Genomic DNA, 26,267 nt, shown 5'->3' on the forward strand with positions numbered 1-26,267 from the left:
GTTATTTTTCAATGTCTATAAAGAATTTAATTCAAAGTAGATATGTTACAACATAAATCTAAAACATAGATGGTCGGAACTAAGTTTGAATTAAAACGACTCACTTAAAAGTTTTTAGTACCCTAAAATACATTATTCAAGTTCCGCTGATGTCCGTAATTACTTCTTTACAAGAGACTCATGGTTTTTGTTGCCATTCTTGATTTCGCAAATGGACCTTCTAGTATAGAAGATAGAGTACTTCCCATTTGCCAAACTGTTGAATTTGGACTTATTGCTTTTTCCATGGCTTGTAAAAGAAATGGAACCCCCTTTTCGACATTGTTTATCGAAATGTACGAAAAACCGAGCAAATTCATCGCAGAGACCTCATAACCAACTTGTCGTTCGGATAAAAGTTTCTCTATAGATTCCAGTGCACCCTCAGCAGCAGATTTCCTATCACTCTTTGTTTCACAGAGAAATAACAAGTAGTGGGCATATACCAAAGGATCATATAGCGCCCAGCTAAGCCATGATGTATACTTCAAAGGTTCAGGTAGCGGTGTTTGAAGTTGAAATTTCACCGCAGGAGGCGACACTGAAGACTCAGTTGGCATAAAGACAACAGCATGATGGAGGGAGCTAAGAAATCTTTCTTCTAGTGTCATATTATTTGACCGGACAAATAACTCATAGTCTTCTATTTCCTTAGGTGTTGGCCCAAATCTGTTTGGCAAAAAATGTGGTACAAATGCTGAAAGCCGGTGGGTATTTGCAACGATCTCTTCTGCAATCTTCTTGCAGTTATCTGTCTCGCTAGTCATGTACAGATAGGTAGCGTATTTGAGCTTTCCAGCCGCTGCATCTGATTTCATACCTTCAGTAAGACACTCTGATGCTGCTTGAAGATAATCATAATTGTGTTCCGTGGACGAATTTGAACCAGACAGCTCATTGTACAAAGAAAAAAGGTGAAATCCTAAACTAGATTTGATGGCAGCTTTAATCGGTTTAAGTGTGTTCCTGTAAAATTCATTAACTGATCTATCATCTAGACGTTTCAGTGTCATGTGATGGCGGACTATTGTCATTGACAAGGAATCACCTGCTATGGGTGCTACTGTCGTCATGATTTCTAGTCTTGCGTCTTCATACCGAGGAAAGAGTTTAAGGTCATGCTGAAACCACACAGATTTAACATCCACTTCATGCAAATCTTGTAGGAATGTACTAATATTTTTGGAGGAGGTGTATTGCTGAAGTAATTCTTTAAGATTTGGTTCAGCTGTCAACGATTTACAACGAAGCAAACATTTCCACCCTTCTTTCATAAAACCGCTGAACAAATCCACCAATTTTCGTTGTTCATCTGCATTCATGCGACGCTCTAAAACATTATTTGTTGGAATGAAATAAGATGGTTCAAACCCGTCTCGTATGAAGTTAAGCATTTGATTTAAACACGTCATGAAGGCATCAGTGACCCTTTCCTCACACCATATAGCACTTTCTATTTTTTCCAAAGTCCAGAATAAGGCATTTTTCATATGGAATGATGAAAGCACTTGAGGAACCTCCTCGGCAATAACATCCTTTAAAAGCATTTTAAGAAGCGCATAGCACTTATGTTGTATGTTGTTAAATGTTCGTAAAAGAACCCGTTCAGACAAAGCAAATGATAACCTCCATTCCAAATACCGTGTTTTACTTCCAAGAAAGCCAACTGGGACAATTTCACAGCCTTTTGAAACAACTGAATCAACGTCTTTTTGTATTGGCCAATTCCTAGGTAGGCGCGTTTTCCATTCATTCGCTTGTCTTGGCCATTCATGAAAATGGAAACAAGGAACCGAATCATGAAGAGGTTCTTCTTTTGTTTCATCAGAAAAGCAAAGCGAAGGACCGTGTTCTAAGATTTCCTCCTCGTCGGGAAATGAAACAGCATAGTTATATGAACTTTGCATCACCCAAGCTGGTCGCTCTGGAATCAGCTGGTACCTGTTGAAAGCGGTTTTAAATTTGTAAGAAGAGAGAAAGAAATTTCCTTCTTCCTGGAAACAGTAAGATTTTGCTCCATTTGGCGTCAGAGAGAAAATGTTGTTTTCCATTGGTGGCCCTTCTTTGTAAAGCCGTAGTCGGGTATAACCTGGATGGATATTTTCTTCTGCTAATTCAAAAATATAATCTGTATTTTCATCCTGTACTTTTTCTTCCTTTTCCTTTATAGACACATAAGAGAAACGCAACATGGTATCAATATCTGTCATGTATCCTTTCCAACCAACTCCGTCCATTATACTTCCTGTTAGAATTGTATTCTGGTAATCGGGTTGAAAATCTACTGCGTTCGCTAAAACTTCAAGCCTCGAAAACATCGACACCTTTGAACGAACATGTTCATGTGATAGCTCGAGTGCGTCAAGAGTTTTTGATAAGAGTAAGGATTCAATTTTACAGCCTTCCATTTCTGAAAAAATAGAAATAACGTTTACAGTCAACTTAAAAAATCTGGGATTTTTTATTACCACTTTTTGTTGTATATTGTTGTTTTCTTCTTTACTGATGTTATTGTTGTTTTCAATGTTTTCTATTCCGTATTGTTTTCTTAAAACAAAAGCACAATTAAAGAGTTTTTTTTAATTTGGCGTATCCCTTCTACATTCAAATTCAATCATCTAACGGCATATTGCAAAGATGTTAAAACCCTATTCATATTTCATCAATTATTGTCATACACACATATCAAATACCTAGACATGAGGGTTTTATCGTTCATCCTAAGATTAAATGTAGTCAGAAGATCGAATAAAGTTAGTGAAGGGATTAAGAATTTTCAAAGTACCTTGATGATCCAAGTCCTTGCGTTCAACCAGTCAGTTCTTTGAAACTAATGTATATATAAATTGGTATACATATGCATCTTTATATCATAAACATGTAGATTACTAGTCATTAGATAATCACATGACCGTTATTTCATAGTAGATCGTTTTACAACCCTATGATGATATAGAGTGGTATAAGGGTGTTAATAAAGTCGTCCAAAAAAAAAAGTAAACCACTTGGGCTACATTTATTTAGTTGAATTTGGCAAAACCTTTCGGAATTTTGGGTTAATCAATGCTCTTCAACGTCGTACTTCATTTGGCCTTTTCATTTTTTTTTTATTCAAGCGTCACTGGTGAGTCTGCTTTTGAAGGCAAAATACGCGTCTGGTGAACAACATTTTAATCCTGGTATTATCTAAGATACGTTTATTTGCATGTATCTGAAATTCCATTTAAGTTCTAGATGATTAAGTTTCGTTGGAACAGGAAATAAAATAGATACCAAACTCAAGGGGTAGTGGCGTCAAATCTCATCTTGCTTGGCTGTCTTTAAATGTTTATGGAGTTTAAATTTCCATAGTTAAAGGAGAAATATTAAGCATTAAGACAATATAGAATAAAAACGAATCAGTGTGATCACTTCAACCCTTAGCCTTTTACACTTAATTTAAATATGCTTTTTTTGTGATTATTTGTACCTCACAACAAGTGTAAGCCACTTTGTATCATGCTTTAAATATCGGTTTAATATATTTTGCGTTTGATGTCAGTTTTCAGATGTTGAAAAACCTAACATTTTGAACTTTACTGTAAAAGGATTCCAGGTGCAAACTCATCAATGATACCAGACTTATGACTTAGTACTCCAGATGCGAGTTGGAAAATCTAACGTCGTTTTGGACTATACATATAGCACGCTTGTCCGGATTAAGTTTTCAAATCAAAATATAAAATATAACAAAAATCGGCTTAGAGATGAATAGGTAATTATAACAGACTTCGAGCAAAGTTAACATTGGATCTACATTTCACGCTACTATGCGAAAGATTAACTTTAAAGTTTTACTGTCGACATTCATTTTCACGTTCACCATGAATATGTTTAACAGCATCTTTCATGTCTTGTTGAATCAAATTTAGTTTTTAGACCATGATCAAAAAGAGGCGGAAGACACCAAAGGCCAAAGGAACATTCAAATTCATGATCGAAGAGAAACCGACAACGCAATAGCAAAAAAAAAAATCGAAAAAATACGAAAAGACAAACAAATTTCTACCATTACTACATAGGTACAAATGATTGAGCAACAAAAGAACCCCACCAAAACAAGGGTGATTTGGCGTGCTATTGACGAGTAGGAAGATTCTGCACTTCAAGTTGCTTCTTTCGTGTTGTTAATGGTGAGTCCAAATCGGTGATCAGTCTTAATTGGAGATGTCATAATCGAGGAAAAAAGGACGGGATTGTGGGTACGACAATTAGAAAATATCCGTGTTCTTCTCTCACACAGATATTTCAGATTTTCGAATGGGTGACATCAAATTCAACGCTTAGAACTCTTGTTTGAATAGGTTTCTTGTAAGTTGCAACCCTCTATCAAGTTAATTATATTAGAAACACAAGCTGGAATGTTGCTACATAGAAATCGAAAGTTCATACGTTTTTTGTCGTAAAGGTTTGTTCTCAACCGATTCTCGTTGTCAATTCTTAGATGCAGGTCAAAATGATGCACACTAACCTGTATCTGTGGTATTTTCTATTCCAAGTTTGATGGGATAGGTGCGTTCAACAAAGTCACCAAACGTTTTATTATTAAGCGAGAGGACATCATCTATGTAGTGGAACGTGCAGTTACAGGATAATACTAGTTTTTTTTTCCATTCTTCCTGAGAAGATCCTTTATAAGGTCTACATCAATTAATGAACAGGCGACAAGAAGAGCACAGTTGGTTCCAATAGGTATATGCCGATTTTCTGTAGAAAAACACGTCTTTTAAACGTAATGATTACGTTGTGAATAAAATAAAAAAAAGCATCGTGATAACGTCAGTTTTAGATATCTTTCTGTTTGAATCAAGATTTTTTCCGAAGTATGATTGATCCCTTCCTAAACAAGATATGTGTATCTACGTTATCCATTCATTTTTATGAAACAAAAATTAGACTAATTCTTTCAATCTGTCATTAAGTTAAGACTTGGGAATACTAGTGTAGAGAGTAGGAAAGTTAAATGTTTTCATACTATTGCAAGAGGAAAGTGACTCAGATAATATGTACTCTAACATATATTAACATTTTTTTCTATCCACATCCGACTCAAACCGTTCGGCTTTGATTGCTGATAAAATAGATGATGATAATTTGGAAAGGGTGTAACGTTGGTAGACTAGTTATTATAACTAAGAGACAAGCCATCGTGGAATATTTGGCAGACCCAAAAACCAGTTGTTTGTAAGGACAATGTTCACTTATTTTGGTATCCAGTACTGTAACAGTGAAGAAACACCCAGTTCTTCATTTCTGCTTGAAAGTCCAAAGGAACATAGAACAGACCTCTGATTATTCAGCATTTCCTCTTTGGTAAGTGTCGTGGGAATATATGTTGAGTTTCCAAGTAAATTTTCAATACCTAAATCATGAATTCTTACTAACTTACAATCACATATCTGTCAAAGTGTTTTACACTAATACTGTAACAACTTGTGAAGATGTCCTTTTTGGTTTATAGCTCTTTCATCTTTTTAATTAGCTTTGGATTTTCAAATATTTTGGTCTCGAGCATCTCTGAAGAGACCTTTATGTCGAAATGCGCATCTGGTGCAGAAAAAATTAGTACCGTTAATGTTATTAAACTAAGTAATCCATCGTCCATTTCTTTGTCGGGAAGGGCGGCTATTTTTTTTATTCAATTTCAGTTTTTTTTCTGCATATGCCTTAAATTAACTGATATGACATTCTGAACATAAATTTTCCCACACAAACATATAGAATCCTGGATCTTGACTCGTGTAGTTTGAAAATGGGTAATTCAAGTACATGATATATATGCAAAAAGACAAAAAAAAGTTCTTACTCTCTCTATTCTTTATTAATTTTTGGCCCAACATTTATGTTTAAACCGTATCCAGACACCTACAGATGTATAATTTATACATCTATTGCCGATGTAGTTACTGAAGAGGAGACCCAGTCCTGAAAACTGACCAATGCAGTGGAAATCAATACCATTGGCATAGAATGTACATGATGTATATTAAAAACGACTAGAATTTTATTAGTACTAATCAAAGAACAATCTCTTCCAGAAAACGTAACCGGCTACTGCATGGATCAGGCAAATGAGGTCAAGGATAAATGTCTATTACCGACCGTGTCAAGGCCGCATTTTTAACAACTCTAAAAGTTGGTTCATATTGTTTTCAAATATTATGTCATGAGGAATCCCGTCATATATATAACACTTCCAGACGCAGATATAAAGTACAAAAAATACCCAAAAAACAAAGGAAAAACAGCACCATGAGTTAACCGTGAATAATATTATGATATTAATAATACATGTAACAATAACAAACATGTAAAGCAGACGTGGTCTCTCACCAGCTGGTTTTCACAGATGAAAGAAATTAAGGTCGTCGTTATCTGCATTTGCTACCCGTGTACAACATTAATGAAGATAAAATTTAACTGAATATTGGCAGATGAATGTGGACGACTTTGATACGTATTTAACCACGAGAAAGTTAATATATTCAAGCTCTTACCTTGAAAGATAGGGACTTCCTCAATGCCCAATATATTTTACTTCCTGGTGGAATTCCCAACAGTGCAGTGAATACATAGAAAAGGAAAGTAGAAATATTATATATAGAACCAACTATTTGTTTTGATTTTAACAACCTTGAACAACAAATGTAGGTTTTAGTTTAAAGTTTAGTTATGAAATGTCAGCATAAAAATATGTCTGCATGTGATTTAACTAAAATTCAAATAAGCATGATAAACTTTTACCGTTTAATCATATTAATGGTTGAAACGTAAATTGTAAGTTTAATAGAAGTGGTATTTAAAATTCCTTTTAAATCATGTCTGGTTATTTCCACTTTATCAATGGATCCAATGGGTTTGCCTGATGATACGTCTACACCACTATTTGGTCACGACATCTATTCCTGAAACAGATATCACGCAGATTGTTGCCGATATATGAACAATGCCCGATCATGAAAATGTCGATATATACTAATCCAGCTATCTCCCTCATTCAGAAAAAGCTGCATCAGTTCGTTAAACTTCTTCTTTCTCGTCAAACACTCCTCTGAAGGCCTTTTAGAATGTTTTTTTTTTAATACATTACTGCAAAAAATAAAATCACAAAAATACTGAACTCCGAGGAAAATTCAAAAAGGAAAGTCCCTAATCAAATGTCAAAATCAAAAGCTCAAACACATCAAACGAATGGATAACAACTGTCATATTCCTGATAAGTTAAAGGAAATGTTTCAAACATTCTTCACAAAGGGGTTAATATATCTTAAAAGTGTAAAACTGGTGATGTTGATTCCAATTCAGAACTGCTTTCATTTTTTATGTTAGATTTCGTTTCTACAAATTTTAGCGATATCCGGTTCACGTTTGACACGAGAAGACGCACCTGTTACAGCACCAGCAAATCTTTTAGATTTTAGAGTTCACATTGTTTTTCACAACACTTATATTGTACAGAGACATTGTTTTAATGATTATTGAGTGACACAAAACAATTCCATTCAAGTCTAAACAAATTTAGACCTTTATTTGTGATAATACAAAAAAATATCCGTGGAATTTTTCCCGCGTTAGCCATTTTCTTTTTATCTCCCTCGCCCCCATGTACAAGACTCAAATAGCAATTAATATATAGCTGCTTTTTAGACATTGTAGAAGTTTTATATGTGGTTTTAGATAATAACATTTCAATTAATTGCTGCTTGCTGACATCAATATAATTTATGTCCGAAAATAAACTTTGGAAATTTCTCAATAGACCGGCTAGTCCACAACCACCAACTCCATGCAATTACACACCTATTTTACTATCTGACAGTAAAGGAAATTATTTAAAAGAATTCATTGGTAATACAGTCGTTGAAAGGAAAGTAAAATTCTGGTGCAGAAGTGGCTCAACCGTTGAAAAATCTTATAAATGGCTCAATTTAAGGCAAACATAGAAAATAAAATCTTACTCCACGGTAAACTCTGGATTTATGTTTGGTTGGGAACCTGTAATATTGCAACAAAAGAAGGGAATTTTATATCCTTAACCTCAGAAGATAACCAAGCTGTGCTAAATATCACACACTATTTTCAAGAATTTTCAACACTTATCCAAAAGTATCCTGAATGTAAAATAACTTTTTTAGAAACACCAGTCTTCTCTATTGAGTCCTTCAACAAATCACGAAATCACCCAGATCCAAATATATTCAAAAACCAGGACCTTAAACTTCAAGACCAAATATATGAGCTTAACTCCTGTATTCGCTATACAAATACAACTATAAATTCACATTCTCCTCAATTCTCATGTGATTTATACCGTCGATCAAATTACAGACGAGGAAACAACCATCGTACCCCTGCAGCAAGGGCATTTTATAACTTTTCTCTCTACCAGGACGGTATACATCCAGAAAGAATTTTGGCTGAAGTTTGGCTCCGAAAAATACTGAAACAAATGAAAACTGACTGCTGGTAAATAAGCACAGTGAGACCAACTCATATAAAATTCTAAATAGTACAGCACATAACCAGTTCAAGTTCTCTGTTGGACCAAGTCAGTGTGGGTTTTTCTACGCTATACTTGGTTGGCAGCTGGACTTGATTATATTTTTACCATAATAACGTCCTCAGAGCTCTGTCGAACCAAGTCAGTGTAGGCTTTTCTACGCTTTACTAGGTTGGCAGTAGCACCTAAGAAAAAAAAAAAAAAAAAAAAACATAAGACAACAACTCAGATATCCATCTAAATAAACTGCCACAATAACAGCTTCAGTGCATTGCCGAACCAAGTCAGTGTGGGTTTTTCTACGCTATACTAGGTTGGCAGTAGCACCAAATAGTAAAGAACGTGAAACAACAGCTCTAATGCTCATCTGAATAATTCACCATAATAAGACTGCAAAGGATCTGTAGGACCTAGTCAGTGTGGGCTTTTCTACGCTATACTAGGTTTACAGTAGCACCTAATAGTAAAGAACGTGAGACAACAGATCTAATACTCATCTGAATAATTCACCATAATAAGACTGCAAAGGATCTGTAGGACCTAGTCAGTGTGGGCTTTTCTACGCTATACTAGGTATACAGTAGCACCTAATAGTAAAGAACGTGAGACAACAGCTCTAACACTCATCTGAATAACTCACCATAATAAGACTGAAAAGGATCTGTAGGACCTAGTCAGTGTGGGCTTTTCTACGCTATACTAGGTCTCAGTTAACTATCAATCATGCTTAGAAGACGCCATGCTTCAGCTAGCAACATCCAGCACATACCTAACCCCTCTCAAATGCCATCCAATCTACAGCACCAATACAAAAACAATATGACCTTAATAAAGGAAAAGCATTACAAAAGAAGGGTGAAACTGCAACAGACATCTAATTGCAGAACTTAAACCAGGCAAAAATTTAGTTATCTCACTCAGCACTGCTGCCTATGAGCTTGCAAAACACATTATACCTTTAATTCTCACAAGCAATATGGAAACATTCTCAACTGAAGAACGTAATGCTGTGGACAACAAAGGGGTCAGTGTTGATAAGATGAATCAAGTATTCAATAAAAAGTTAGATGGCTCCAAAGGAAAACAAAAGAAATTCACTATTAATTTCTACCATACATCCTCACAATTACTTATAAATGGGGCTCACATTGACATTTTTGTGAAAGAAATTTACTCTCAGCTATGCAATGAAATAAAACAGAAACATCATGATTTAAATGTCGTAAACAACAATATATTTGAAACCTTGGAAAATTTGGAATTAAAACAAAAGTCATCTATAAATTTACATACCATGGACCAAAATGCAACCAACACATCTCAAGAGTTGGAAATACCACAAATAAAGCTGAAATCTTCTAGAAATGACCATCTAGTAAGCAATGATTCTATTCAAGAATCATCTTTTCAAAATATAGATCTTTGTCCAATGTGCCAACAACCCTCGCAGGATGATACAATTGAATGTAGTGAATGCAGCCTATGGCTACACTTTACATGTGCTGGAATCTCAGACAAAAATCTGCAAACATTTAGACAAAATGATTTCATATGTCACATTTGTAGTGAAAACCTTCTGTATTACACAAATCAGTTAGAAAATGAACATGATCACCAACATAATGATAGCCTCACTACAGTAAAAACGCTGCATAATAACAGCGAAATAAACTCTACCAAAACTGTCACTAATAAGCCTGATAATATTGTAATAGATCCAACAATTAGGAATCTAATTCCAGAACAAGAGGTTCATTATACAGAAAATCATGAGATCAATGAAATGAATAAAACAACTCTAAATGTTGAACAAAGAGGAATTCAACAAGAAGTAAATGATCTTCCCGAAATCAAAGGGAAAAAACAACAGACTAAATTTAAGGCCAAAGAAGAATCCAGTCTGGATAAGGCATATATCTCACAATTAGAGACACAAATTGAAAGGCTTACCTCTACAGTAGAGATTCTACAAAAATCTCAAAATTTAGACAGACAACAAAATAACCATTGGTCTGAACCTTCAAACATACACCAAGACCAAACTTCAATAAATAGTGCTTCTCAAAACCAGCATCTTCACAACTTCTGTAGCCAACTTATTGAACAAAAATTAAATGAGCACAGAATTAGGAATTTAGAACTACAAATGCTTTAAAATATGCAAACTATGCAAGCTCAATATCAACAATTAATGATGCAATTTCAGAGCCATCAACACCATCAACCTTATCTACCATCAAAACTTCCTGGACCTCCTCAATACCATCATTCAGTTTACACACAAATGCCACCTCAAGCTGTCCACCAAATGTATTTACCACAAAACCACCAATATGTAAATACCAACCTCATGTATAGACAGGCACCACAATATTACAGACCAACCATCCCAACTCAGCAGCAATACCATCCAACAAATGTCAATCAAAATACATTTGTTAAACAACCAACACAACCCGATGTAACAACAAGGCTATCCTATGGCTATCAACAAACATTGCCTACAAACAATCAATACCCAAATTCTCAGAACCAGAGTCGTAATAGACCATCAAAATCAAACTCATCTGAAACAACCAGAGTTGACATGCATACTTTAATAAATGCACCAACACCTGTGAACAACCCTAACACATCAAAGGGTCAAGATACTAGGCACAAAAAACCGCAGCATAGCCATATCCAACAAAGGCTAAATTTGATGGAATCTAAATCCAACGGTCCGCCTGGAACTACACAACCACATCAGGGTATATCCCATGACATAGACAAAACAAATTTGAATTCAATCCAAATAACAAGCCAGGAGCAAAATGTAGTGCCGACTCCAAATATGATTCAAGAACCCAAGAACTGTTTTATACCACGTTCAAATCCATCAAGATCCTCCAGACAGAGCACTACTCGACCTAGAAAATCAGTCTCGGATCTCACAATAGCAACTTGCAACATTGAAAGGGTAAAATCAAACAGTAAATACCTCACTGACCTATGTAAAAAGTTTGACATTATATGCCTTCATGAACATTGGCTTTATAGCTTCAGCAACATGAGCTAGACCAATATCTACCAAATGCAACTGCCCGTAGTGTTGACTCTGTTGATGATATTTCACCTATAAATCTACCTAGAGGTAAAGGAGGGGTATCAATATCATGGCCTTCAAATATCTCACATCTAGTAAAGAAGTTAAGTGATGGAAATGAAAGAATTGTAGCTATTGAAATAAATACAGAAACAAAACTCTGTATCATCTGTACCTACTTACCAACTCACAATCCATCAGTACACTCCATTGACGAGTACTCAGATTGCCTAGATATTCTTTTCAACATCATATTCAAATTTAGTGACACACATAAAATTGTTATCGCAGGAGATTTTAATGCCACTCTATTAGCCTCTAGATCATACAACAAGCATGATGAACAATTCAAGAAATTTATTTTGGATCTCCAATTGAAATATACTATAGAAAAACAGTCTACTTTCATCCATCACAATGGTAACTCTCAGTCTCAAATCGACTACATCTTATCAACCCCAAGTGAAATCTTAGATCAATATAAAATACATGAAATGGATCCGGTCAACACATCCAGCCACACTTGTGTCAGTGCAAAGATAAAAATCAATCTCCAAAGGGAAAATACCATCCCCCCAAAAAGTGGTAAAATTATCAAAAAACAATGGTCAAATGTCGATACCCAAGCATACCAGCATGAACTTTCAAACTTAAAAGCCGATCTAACAACATCAATGTCTGTTGAAGAAAAATTACAATATGTCATGAAAAAATTGATAAAAGCAGATGCCACTGCTGTTCCATCAAAAATAATAAAATTACAGGGCCCTCAGTGGAAGGCTTCTCCATCTGTCCTACCCCTGATAAAAGCAGCTAAAACAAAACACAAGGAATGGGTCGATAAAGGAAAACCAAATGATATTTCCAAAACATCAAAAATAAATGCTCAAAGAGAACTCAGAAAACAGATGAGAAAAGAAAAATATGAAGATCGACAAAAAATATATTCAGAAATTATGCAAAACCCATCAATGAAGAAATTTTACCAACTTATCAATAGAAATAGAGGCCAATCCAAAACCTCAACAACCTCCATAATAAAAGGACCAAATTGTGATATTTCTGATCCGAAAAACCAAGCTAAACGCTTTTCACAATATATGGAAGACTTATTTGTACCAAAAGATAACAACTACGACAATACATTTCTAGAATTAAGTACAGTCAGAACAAATGCCATAGATCTCATTTATGACAACATGAACATTGATTTAGAACCACTATCAGAAACCGAAATTTTTGAAGCAATAGGAAAACTAAACACTGGCAAAGCTACGGATGAATTTGGCATCTCCGCAGAACATCTCAAAACTGCTAGAAGTATTCTTTCACCAATTTTCACCTCCATCTTTAATCAAATCATAGCTACAAAACAAATACCGCTTTTCTTTAAGACTGGAATTACTAACCCAGTACTAAAAAAGCTGAAGGATCCAACATTAGTAGAAAGTTACAGAGGTATCACAGTAACACCAACAATCACCAAACTATTTGAATATGTTCTGTTACCACGTCTTACCAAAAACTGTATCCAAGCAGACATGCAATTTGGTTTTACAGAAGGTCTCTCTATGCTAATAGCTGCCTTTCTCGTATCAGAATGTAAATCAGAATCCAAACACGTAACTTTAAAACCCTTATATATGATTGCAGTAGACAGCCAAACTGCATTTGACGTGGTTTCTCACATCATTCTTCTAGATAAACTGTATGAATGTAGCATAGTCAAAGATCTATATACAGACATGTCCTCAAAAATAAAATGGAAAGGTGAAATAAGTGACAAATTTCCATTACAACAGGGAGTGCGACAAGGTGGAGTCCTTTCCACTCACCTATATAAGGTTTACATTAACAACGTACTGAATGAACTAATGAAAAGCCGTGTAGGTATGAAAATTGGAAATATTTACACTGGCACACCAACATGTACAGATGATATAGCACTTCTGTCTGATGATTGTGAAGAATTACAAATTATGCTAAACACTGTTCTACGAAATGCCAAACAGGACAGGGTCACAATTCATCCAACAAAAACAAATGCTATTATCATCAATAAAGGCAAAACTGTAAGAAAAAACCTACAATGGAATCTCGGCACCACTTGTATACCACCAACCAACCAAACTAAACATCTAGGTATAATAAGAGCTGAAATTAAAGAAAATAACATAAATGTAGAGGACAGACTGTCCCTAGCTCGCAGGACACTCTACTCTTTAATTAACAGCGGACTTCATGGATCAAACGGCTTAAATCCCATCACCTCTTACCAAATATATCGGAGCTATGTAATACCTAAACTTCTTTTTGGACTTGAAATACTACCACTAAAACAAATAGATATTCACCGCCTTAGAAAGTTCCACATAAACTGCCTAAGAAAATTCCAATCACTGTCTCAAAGAACAGCCGTCTGTGCCGTCTATCTACTTATTGGTGCACTACCCATAGAAGCAGAGCTCCACAAACGTAAACTGAGTTTTTTATATAGCCTTCTAAACAATGAAAATGATAGTATACAACAACTTAATCAAAGACAGATCTCTATCAACATCAACAACCCAGGAAGTTTTTATAACATAGTATCCAAAACGTTGGAATTGTATAACCTACCGAATCTAGAATTCTTACTAAATAATCAAATGAACAAATTACAGTGGAAACATCAATATAAGATAGCGATTAATAACTACTGGTCAAAAACCTATAAAGACCAATCAGCCAATAAATCAACACTAAAACATCTCTGTGTAGATCAAGTGGAAATAGGAAAACCGCATCAAATTTGGCAATCTATTGGGTCATCCGTCACTGAGGTGAAAAGGTCTATCAATCAATGTCGTAAACAACAGGAACATACCTTCTACAAACCAACATAGCTAAATTCAGTAACAATAAATAAACTGCAACATGTCCATTATGTGGTCTAGAAGAGGAAGATATGATACACATGCTCACAAGTTGTATACTGCTACATGATGTCAGAAAAACACATCTATTACGATTAAAAAACATCATCATTGGATACATTGGACTAAGACAATGGAATGAACTCTTTTTTGATAAACAATCAATAACACAGCTGATAGTTGATCCCAGCTATTACAGTAAAACAATGAAATCCTCATCAAATTTAGTACATATAACAAAAGCAACAAGTGAAATGTGCTATGAAATCCATCATAAAAGACTGAAATTAAAATTAGAACTCAATATTACATAAAGGTTCCCAACCAACAAACAGCAATCATTCTTAGATTTTAAAGATACTACTTTTTAACAAACAGTATAATATAGTAACTTATCCTTCTAAATATTTGAATGCTGCATGAAAGTAATTGTTCTATGTTTTAACAATTCTCCACATTCATAACGTACTTGTGAGGAAACCAAATAGTGCTTTTGAAATATAATTTTATTTTATGGTGAACCGCATGAAATAAGAATAACGTTTTAACTGTACAAAATCTTATCCGAAGGAAAGAAGAATTTTGCTAGCTTTGAACATGAGCTATCTTTTAGACAATGTGCTTACTCTTATAAACATTTTAACCTTCCTGTAGCATAACCCAAGGATATGGATGTATATATGTTGCACATGCTTTGCACGATAGAGTTGTATATATATTAGTGGATGACACTTTTTATCTTGTACATGGGGGTTGGAGTTGTTCAACAAATTTTTACATTTTAAAACTATCCGATGTATATAGTACTATAAAAATAATCTTAAATAATACAAGTGAAAACAACTCCGTTTCTACTTGGTGTTCCTAATTGGAAGGAAATACGAAGAAGAAGAAGTATTTCTCGGGGAAAAATAGTTGGAAATCTCCTTCACCCTCATCGGGGAAAAGCTACTATATATACAAGTTTTCCTCGATCACTGTATCGCCTTTAGTTTGTTCATATCGGGATTCGTACAGTGCAGAAAAATATGTTGTTTTGGTAAACTATAGCAAAATGTTGGAGGAGAAATTAAATCCGTGATTTATAATTAATAATTAAAAAGTTTCTGCCTTAGAATCGTTCATTCATTGTGGCGAAAATAGTTTAAGGTTTTACTTTTCTGGCGATGGCGGAAACTGCAAATACCTTAATATATATATATCACGAAAGAGAAATAACAAGGTTGCCGAAACCTTATGGCATACAAAAATCAAAAATAAACTCATCACAGATACCAGACCAAGGAATTGTATATTTAGATTTTTTAATATACAATTCCTTGACCAGACTAAGAATCGAAATGATTGTTTATTCTCAAAGATATTCAATATCATTAAAGGTAGTCAAGCACTTTACATAACTGTTTAAAGACAATTTTACTACACTATTGCTGACCAAGGTATTTTAGAATTTTGCATTGATGGACATGTTAACCAGAGTGAACTAAATCGTATCTGTAAGACAATAAATAGGATATAGCTTTACTTCGATAAAATTTTGGTATTTCTAAAGGTCCTTTTCATCTTAGTTTTGGATAAGTTATACTAAACACATGCCAAAATCTTCAAAAATTGCAGTGTTGAATCATCTTAAGCATCCTTTTTTTATTAGAAATAAGACAATGTTTGACAACTTCAAAGTACATAAATAAAGCCAAGACTTTATAAGTAGGCACTGGCTACGGTTACATTGAAATGTAACAATAATAAAAATGATATTGTTACATTACCCTACCCTGCATTCCGTCAATTAGTCTCCAATGTAACAATAACTCTTTTATTATTGTTACATTTCAATGTTACCGTAGCCAGTGCCTTATAAGTATTTAGTATAGTTTGACCGCTTTTGAATGACCCTAGCTCATATAGTAGAATTATATTAAGGTTCAGCTGCTTTTAGGATAAGACTCTAATTGTACATAGATGTCGCATACGGATGTTCAGTTCTCATTAATCCAGGTATATAGAGGACGAAAAAGGAGTAAACACAATCAGATTAAAATGAACTGTAAACGGAGTGAGACAAGGTGCGTCAGCAGGAAGAGCATCTTCTGCTTTTATGCATTACTTCGAGTCAATTCCTGTGGTAAGTGTAATGACAATGAACATGTCTAAACCAGTATTGATCATCGGGTCTGGATAGGGTCTTCATTTGTTGATGTCATTTTCTGGTTTTGGTCCATTATTTTGTATTCTTTATACTTAAGCATCCAATTATTCTATATTCTGCCAACCTAATCCAGGCCTTTATTATATCAGGCGAACATTCATGTATACATATATATGGGATTTTTACTATTAATTTTAGAAATCGAGACACTGTAGTGATCAAGATTTCATGATTGAGATAAGCGAACAGGCTCTTGCATATCTTATTACCTAAAACAAATGAACACCATATGCTGGTATGTCCAAATAACAAAGTGTAAAACTGACAATAGATACACAAACAGAAATCTTGAGGGTTGTCATCGATCCTAGTTTCAATTATCCGTCAGCTTCAATTCCAAGAAAAAGATCTTGATATAAGCAGAGCAAAATGTCTTGCTTTGTTGTACAGGATAAAACTTTTTTAATTTCAAGTGTTTCTTTATTTGAAGTAAAGATAAATTCTGCACTATTTTTGTAAAATGTCAATTTAAGGGTGTATCCACCACTTTGACTTTGGGTTGTTTAATTTTCATTAAATTTTGACAAAATGTTGACAAAAATAAAAATTTCAAGAAATTTGAAGCACACAATTTACAGGAATCATTTCATTGGATTATATATCAGTTTGACAAACACTAATTTTGATCATTGAGAAGCTTGCTTTCTTCAACCTTATAGTATGTGATTAAAACGTTTCTGCAGATTTTCAAAGAGTTAACTCCTTTAGGTGTTCTGTACCCCTTAAAAAAAAAAGAGTATTTGGGGGAAATCAATGGTGGTATTACCCCTGGAGAAATATTCCAAAGGTGAAAACATGTGTGGATTTATTGTATGGTGTATTTACTTTGATTTTGCCTTGAAATCAAATTATCTGAAAATCCTTGGCTACGACAATTTAAGAGTCATCTAAATTTTTTCCAAATCAATGCAAAATGAAAAGTTTTTCATGTTTACCAATATAAGTGTTCTGGAAAAAAAGAGATGCCAACTACTGGCTGTTTTCTGCTCTTTGGTTGGGTTGTTGTCTCTTTGATACATTCCCCGTTTCGATTCTCGTTTCAACTAACACAAAATAATTGTATGATTTCAGGTCATTTATGTTTTCATCTTAATTCCAAAATTTAATCTAATCAGAAATATGGTTAAGATGATGTTGATATTTTAATAAATGGTTAGACTCTCCCAGATTCATCCTCACACCTAATTATATGGCTGTATGTTAATTATTCTGAGAATAATTTATTTAGCATGTGTTGTTTTTATTCCATACAAGTAAAATAATTATGCAAACATATTTGACACTATGTATAGAATAAACCTCTTATAAATATCTATAATGACAACTACATTATTATAAATTATAACTTTTATTTAGTAATGTTTATGCTTCTGCCACTATTAAGTCTCTTGCAGCCTGGAATGCAGATATCAATGAACTAAGTTGCATCTTCTCACTTGTTCCTGATGCCAATCTGTATCTATAACACAAAATAATATTAATATTATACAAGCATTGGGCACCCACTAACATATTTAACACCGCCACATTCTGTATGTGCCTGTCCAAAGTCAGGAGCCTTTAATTCAGTGGATGTAGTTTGTTGCTGTGTTGCTGTATATCATAATTGTTTTTCATTTGTTGTTTTTATACATAAATCAGGCTGTTAGTCTTTCTCCTTTGAATGGTTTGACATTTTTCCTTTCAGGGCCTTTTATAGCTTGCTATGGGGTATAGGTTTTGCTCATTGTTGAAGTCTGTAGTGACCTATAGTTACTATTCTTCTTATTTTTTTTTAGAAATACAGATCACCGATTCCTTATGCTATACTGTTTATACATAGTTTTGTTAGATTTATCATTTGAATTCTCACAGTATTGAGGTTAAAATTATTCGTTGTTGTTCAACCATGATGTCTGGTATTTTTTCTCATGAACATCAACTCGCTAATCAAAATGTTTCTTTATTTTTTCAGCATATTCTTTGCATTGCAAACAATCATGTGTTCCTGTACTGTGTATGGAATCTACTGTTAAGTATAGCCACTGATACAGGAGAATTTCTGTAACAAATTTGATGTATTGTAAATTCTAAAATTTTTGCAAAGGTTTTTCCATTATTGTGAACTTGAGGCCGGATAGTTTCACAAAAATAAAACTTGCAAATAAAATTTTAATGGCATTATTTGAAGGCAGCATTTCTTTAACTTGTATTTTTGTCCATGATCAACAATTGCAATAATACAAACATTTTTGAATTTACAGTATTTTTTGTTGTTGTTATAAATTTCATTGAAAATTTGCAGTTTTAATGGAAAAAAAACACAAGTCCGTATTAGCATGGAAATGCATGATAACCATAAGCATAACTACGTCAACAGGGTAAAAAAGAAAGATAACTTTTATTTTTATCTAAAATCATATACAAGAGTTTCTTTGTAATACTCCTACTGCCAAAGAACCCATTTTCACAGCATTACTTCTTTAATACTAAATTCATGAAATATTTGAATACAGATGCTGTACAGCAACTGTCAAGAAATTGAAAATAACAATAAAACTTGAATGCATGAAGATATGCAAATAAGGTAGGCTGTAAAGGCTACTTACTCAACATCTGCCATTTTCTCTAATAAATGGATCTTAACATGGATTGGTAAATCAACTGTAATGATAAAAATAAAATATCATTGATGAATTGGTAAATTTACCTGCCACTGTATTATTATGTATCCTTTCAACAAACTATCATTTAATTCTGTGGTTATCAACATCATTCAGAACCAGTTCGCACAAAGAAATACATTTTTGTTTAAAACACTAATATCTACATCTGAGCATATCAACAATGACAATTACTGGTGTTTTTGAGTTCAATTGCAAAAACAATTGCAATTATTGTCATCTTCTGTAACTTTAACTAGTTGTAGGTCTCAGGGAGAGGGTTTTTTTTTTATTATTACAATTACATCCATTATAATGTTTGATACTGTTTTGAATCTCTGATTTAAAATCTAAAATGTTAACAAACAGCTGGGGATCTGTACACAAATTAAAAAGTGACCTTAATTCACTGATAACTGTCATATGCACCTTAAAAAATACACACAAATACATTTTGTAAATATATATAAAATTACATCTATAGTGGTTTACATGAATATTGATATACTGACTTTGCTGTAGAGTATGGACCTGTCATAGTAAGAAATTTAAGCAATATTTCAGGTGGTGCCTGTTAGTAATGGAGAAAATGTTTGTTTTGATGGTGACAGAGCAATTGAAGCAGAAGATGGTTAGTACATCAATAGATAATACTTATATATGTAACGATGTTAAGTAATTTGATAAACAACAATACATGTATAAAATACTTACTTCTATGAACATAATTATGTATTTCAGTGAGAATGTCTTGTAATGCTAATCCTTTTTTTGTCTTTAAATCTGATATATCTATTGTCAAGTTAAGGTAATAAATGTTTCATTATTTACGCTGCTTCCAAGCAAGGATGCATGAAAAGCATTTAACGCCTATATTTATAAATAAAAGAAATGTGGGGTAATTGTTAATGAAATAACAACCAAACAATAACAACAAAAGCAACCAAATCCTTCATGACTTGTTTAGTGTTTTAAAATGACAGTTGATAGAAGAGAAAGCAATCATCGAAAAGTTTAACATAATCAATACTATATAAGTAAAGTGTTCTGAATCATATAGCTTTGAAAGATCTTCCAAAACACCCCAAGCAGGTGGGGACAATCCCATCTAAAATCAGCTTATATTTTTTTCTACTGTAAACCCTATCACATGATGTTAGCATGAAATTTACACATGAGGAGCTCTACCATGTAACTCTGTATTTTTTTTTAAAGAAAAATCTGGAAAAAAAAAAAATCCTGAATGGGTTCAATCAGGCTGTTAGTTTTATTAATTTTTAATTGTTTCCAATTTTGTTAATTGGGGGTCTTTTATAGCTTACTATACAGTATGGGTTTTGTTCATTGCCGTTAACCTGTATTTGTTAACATCCTTGTCTTTTGATCTTGAGTGGACAGCTGACATCCATACTACATTTTTTTTATATTACTAGATTTACTGCAATATGTTTGAGTTGAGAGGTAATCTATAAATATAGATTCTGAAATCAGAAATTCACTTTAAATGGTTGTCAAAGAAATTTGTATTAGCTTTGACCACAACAAACTCGTGTGTCTTCATACCAAATATGAAACTGAGGATGGATCAACAATAGTATATAAATAACACATAGCTGAGATGGTGATAGAGCAGATTATTACCCCTAGAAATCATTGTCAACTAAGGCGAAGCCAAGGTTGACAATGTTTTTGAGGGTTACCAATTAGCACAATCACATTCACAGCTATATGTTATTCAATTTACTATACTGAATGTTCTGTTATTATTGTCTTTAAAAATTTTCATTCAAATTCATAATCTATGACATCATTTACATAAAGATCATCTGTATTTAATAACAACCTCAAATTATCAAGTGTCTCCGTGAAGGGTAATAGAATATAAACCATGGGAAAGCGTGGAATGTCTCCCTCGTATTAACCAATCTAAATCTGGCATTTTCATATGAGGCATATCAATACATCATAATCTTTTTTTTATTGACAAACTAAATAAAATGTTATAGAAAGAAATACTACAAATTTAACAAAGGATACTCCTATAAGCAGTGGTAAAGTTTTCGTTTAAGACCCAGTTGACTATATTTTCAATATCTCTCCGTAACGGATGTCCAACACACGTATATACATTGTTTTCATTTACTTCCTCATAAGCCATATGTGTACTCTGAAAATACAAATACAATGAAAAATATTTCACACATAAAAGTAATCAAAATCATGGTTTTTAAAATAACATGTAAGAAGCATTTATAGAATTTTACTTTAATTGTACTAATTAAATACACTTTGTCTTTGTTCTTATACATCCTAGGCTTTGAGCAATCCTGGTGAAGGTAAATCTACAGGAGAGCTTTGGACACATGAAATGTATAACCTGTTGTTTTCATTTATTTTTGTTAAGGTTGTTAATTTTATCCATCATGAAGGTACTTTTGTAAATTTATTTTGATTCATTGATTGATTCACTGATGAAAGTTCAATTAATAAGTAGTTTTTTCAACAAACTTTATAATATGAATTCGGTAAAGTTTGGTTAACAGTTCCTTCCTATTTTTATGAAAGTTATTCAAATAATTTTTCAGCTGATAATACCTGCATAATATTAAGTGCTTTTCTCATATCACCTTCTGCCAGTGTGACTAAAGCCTTCATACCATCATCTGTTATTGTTACCCTAAAAATAAACCACATAAGTAAGGACTTCAATAATGACAGCTATATATGGTCTTGTTACCATTTTAATATAGTGACTTTTTTATGACATTACAATCTTGAATATCATATGCTGGTGATGAACACATTAAAAATAATCAGTCATAATTTAAGAAGACGAATTATTTCCCTGACCAATCTGACCGTGATAATATAACATGTGTCTGCTTAAATTACCATATGGTAAAAATTAAATTATTTAATGCCCAAAAAGGCGCAAGCCAGGGCCGACCGTGCAAGGGCTGTATAGCCAGTCAAGGATGTTAAAAACTTCCATTTGTTGTTGTGTCTGCTTACCCTGAACCAGTATTCTGATATTTTATCAATTACTTTAATTCCAGCACTTATTCAACTTAAATTCAAACTATATCATTTTTTTATTATTATAAATGTTTTCCTGCATTTTGTATAACTTAAAAAAATGCATGTTGTCTAAATTACATTATCAAACACAAATGTGTTCCTTAAGACCAAAATAAAAACAAATGAACAGTGACAGTCTTTTCATATAAACATACATAACTAAATTTGTATTCTTTTCAAATGGTTTTTTGGGATGTATAAATACACATCCACATTCATTTTCTTTATAGAGATTACTCTGTCTATATATAACATTATACATATTTATCAAAAAGTTAACTCCTAACTATCCTACTGCCTGTCGATACTTTTATTTTGGCATTGCACAAGTCATGTCTTCTTTGACTGTCCATGATGTTAAAACACTAAAACCCTGGGATGTGTTTTAGTTGATTTTAGATTCTGATGCATGATTTTTTATTATTGTTTTTGGCTTTTAACTAGCATTCAGTAACTGCGACTACTCTCAAATCATACTTTTGTTATTTACTTATTTAGTGTTAAATCTTGTCTCACCATTTTTAATATTTACCACCTGTGACAAGTGTTTAGTATGACGATAAATTTTCACTTCTGTTCTCGTACTATGAACAACAAAATTATTTATTTTGTAAAAAATATTTCTGTACTCCATGTATACCTTACAACAAAATTATTTTTATTTACCTGTGTTCGTTATTTTATTTGGCAGCATTTTGTCCAAGGTTATGGTTGTCTTTCTGATATTGTTTTGAATAGATATATCATGTTATGGAGGGGTATTTGCGAAAAAATACCCCTCCATAACATGATATATCTGTTTAATTACACCTAATAGATTTGGATTGAAACTCTTTGTACAGGTGAAGGGAAATATTTTTTTTTACTAGTAAGCTGTAATCCATAAACATATTTATGCATAATTTTGAGGATAAGTAAAGACTATCATAGTACCGCGGGAATTATACATGTATGTGTTAGCGCTGTCTTTATGTAACGTCATGGTATCTATGTGTAAACTTCATTTTTTCTACAGTTTTCGGATTACCTCTATCAATCAATATTGCTTAATCATGTTGCCTTAATAATCGGGATAAGGTGAGAAAGGTTCCGTATAATTTTGATGGGAAGAGGCTCGCGAGGGAAAAAAAGGAATATTCAAAATGGCAAATACCACAGCAATAGAGGGGAATTTGAGGCGTATTCATCGGCAGTGGTGAAAAACAGGCAAATTCGTTTGAAATGAGGAAAAAAGGTTAGAATATGCGAAAAATACACTGGCTACCAACCAATCAAATTTCAACATTCTTATATAAGGTGTAATTATACATCTAACCCCCTTGTTTTATTAATTTTGTATTAACATTGTGTCAAAGATCAAATTAATTTGTTCAGTGTATGTTCACTTGTCTTTTTTTAATATGTCTTTTGATTGAGTTAAGCCATTGCAATTGATATTTTATAGTGTGTCTTTCTATGTTGTGATGTTTCACTATTGTTTAAGGTTAGGGTGAAGGTTGGCACCTATTAAAATGTTTAAACCCGCTGCATTTGTTTGCACCTGTCCTAAGTCAGGAACCTGATGTTCAGTGGTTGTCGTTTGTTGATGTGGTTCATAGGTGTTTCTCGTTTTTTATATAGATTAGACTGTTGGTTTTCCTGTTAGAATGGTTTTACACTAGTCATTTTTGGGGCCCTTTATAGCTTGCTGTTCGTGACTTGGATGGAGAGTTGTCTCATTGGCACCCATACCAAATCTTCTTATATCTATAAACTGTATTTAAGGATGTTCACTACTCTGTTTCAAAATAACAAGATTTTACAAAGACTGTTATAAATTGATAGTATATAAATAACGGAATTAAAAAAGCAGAAAAAAATGAAAGGGTCCGTGTGCTTGATTTCGAGATATAAGCCATTAAAATTTTGGCGGGAAATGGTTCTCTCCAGATTTTTCATACATTTAACATTGGCACCTTTTTTCTTTCAAAAACTATGAAAAAATAACAAGGGCTTTATAAGATTTTCAAAGATGGCATTTTAAACTATATGTGATCAAATTATGGAAAGATAAAATGCTTCGCTGGGCGCAGCTTGATACGACCGCAGAGGTCGAACCCTGAACAGTTGGGGCAAGTATGGACACAACATTCAAGCTTGATACAGCTCTGAATTTGGATTGTGATTAAATATTTGACACAGCATAGGTTTCTGACACAAGAAGAATGTGGTCTAAGAACTTCAATTTTTTTAATTTACCTATTATGGTCCAATGTCCAAAATCAAAATACATGGTTAGATTCACATATCAAATAACCCCATATATTCAATTTTTGTTGAAATCAAACAAAGTTTAATTTTGGACCCCAACTTGGACAAACTTGAAAACTGGGCCCATAATCAAAAATCTAAACACATGTTTAGATTCAGCATATCAAAGAACCCCATATATTCAATTTTTGTTGAAATCAAACAAAGTTTAATTTTGGACCCCAACTTGGACCAACTTGAAAACTGGTCCCATAATCAAAAATCTAAACACATGTTTAGATTCAGCATATCAAAGAACCCCAAAAATTCAATTTTTGTTAAAATCAAACTAAGTTTAATTTTGGACCCTTTGGACCTTAATGTAGACAAAAAAACAGGACCCAAAATTAAAAATCTAAATACACGGTTAGATTTTGCATATCAAAGAACCCCAATAATTCAATTTTTGATGAAATCAAACAAAGTTTAATTTTGGACCCTTTTGACCTCAATATGAACCAATTTGATAGCGGGCCCACAAATAAAAAATCTAAATACATGGTAAGATTCAGCATATCAAAGAACCCCATATATTCAATTTTTGTTGAAATCAAACAAAGTTTAATTTTGGACCCCAATTTGGACCAACTTGAAAACTGGGCCAAAAATCTAAAATCTAAATACATGTTTAGATTCAGCATATCAAAGAACCCCATATATTCAATTTTTGTTGAAATCAAAAAAAGTTTAATTTTGGACCCCAACTTGGACCAACTTGAAAACTGGGCCCATAATCAAAAATCTAAACACATGTTTAGATTCAGCATATCAAAGAACCTTAAGAATTCAATTTTTGTTAAAATCAAACTAAGTTTAATTTTGGACCCTTTGGACCTTAATGTAGACCAATTTAAAAAACGGGACCCAAAATTAAAAATCTAAATACACGGTTAGATTCGGCATATCAAAGAACCCCAATAATTCAATTTTTGATGAAATCAAACAAAGTTAAATTTTGGACCCTTTGGACCTCAATGTGGACCAATTTAAAAACGGGGCCCAAAATCCAAAAACTTAATACACGGTTAGATTCAGCATATTAAAGAACCCCAAGAATTCAAGAATAAAACCCCATTGAAATTGATCAAGAAATAAGCAATTTATACGTAGTATCTTCTTTTGCACAATACTGTGCAATTGAATATTTCTTGCTATTGCGCAATACTGTACAATTGACAATTTCTTGCTATTGCGCAATATTGTGCTATTGGATATTTCTTGCTATTGTGCAATACTGTTAAATTGAAGATTTCTTGCTATTGCGCAATACTGTGCAATTGAAGATTTCTTGCTATTGTGCAATACTGTGCAATTGAAAATTTCTTGCTATTGCACAATACTTATTATATAATAATTTACACATCCTGTTTGGTGTGTATCTCCTACCATATCATAATTATTTGCTTTTAAATATAAATCAGAAATAACCAACTTAAAATGGAAAATTTTAAAGTAAAAAAAAAGGAAAAAA

The 26,267-nt window shown here is 33.1% G+C and overlaps 2 protein-coding genes across 3 annotated transcripts in view; both read right to left on the reverse strand.

Annotated features, from left to right (window-relative positions):
• Position 1: 1 nt before the first annotated feature.
• On the reverse strand, positions 2-6,645 carry LOC127712080 (uncharacterized). Its single transcript, XM_052218284.1, has 2 exons — positions 6,576-6,645; positions 2-2,449 (listed from the first exon to the last, which is right to left on the reverse strand). Exon 2 carries the CDS (start codon positions 2,445-2,447, stop codon positions 168-170), a length of 2,280 nt encoding a protein of 759 aa, XP_052074244.1. The 5' UTR covers positions 2,448-2,449; positions 6,576-6,645; the 3' UTR covers positions 2-167.
• An 11,471-nt stretch (positions 6,646-18,116) lies between these two features.
• LOC127712088 (replication factor C subunit 5-like) overlaps positions 18,117-26,267 on the reverse strand; it is a 51,730-nt gene continuing 43,579 nt past the window's right edge. For both annotated transcript variants that reach the window (XM_052218296.1, XM_052218295.1), the window contains exons 7-11: positions 22,025-22,106; positions 21,467-21,596; positions 20,144-20,221; positions 19,376-19,430; positions 18,117-18,246 (exon numbers count right to left, since the gene is read on the reverse strand). In XM_052218296.1, the coding sequence (XP_052074256.1) occupies positions 18,150-18,246; positions 19,376-19,430; positions 20,144-20,221; positions 21,467-21,596; positions 22,025-22,106 (442 nt within the window). In that variant the 3' untranslated portion in view covers positions 18,117-18,149. The remainder of the gene's footprint in view (positions 18,247-19,375; positions 19,431-20,143; positions 20,222-21,466; positions 21,597-22,024; positions 22,107-26,267) is intronic.

The sequence above is a fragment of the Mytilus californianus genome, unplaced genomic scaffold (assembly GCF_021869535.1).
Source record: "Mytilus californianus isolate M0D057914Y unplaced genomic scaffold, xbMytCali1.0.p SCAF_8, whole genome shotgun sequence".
NCBI lineage: Eukaryota > Metazoa > Mollusca > Bivalvia > Mytilida > Mytilidae > Mytilus > Mytilus californianus.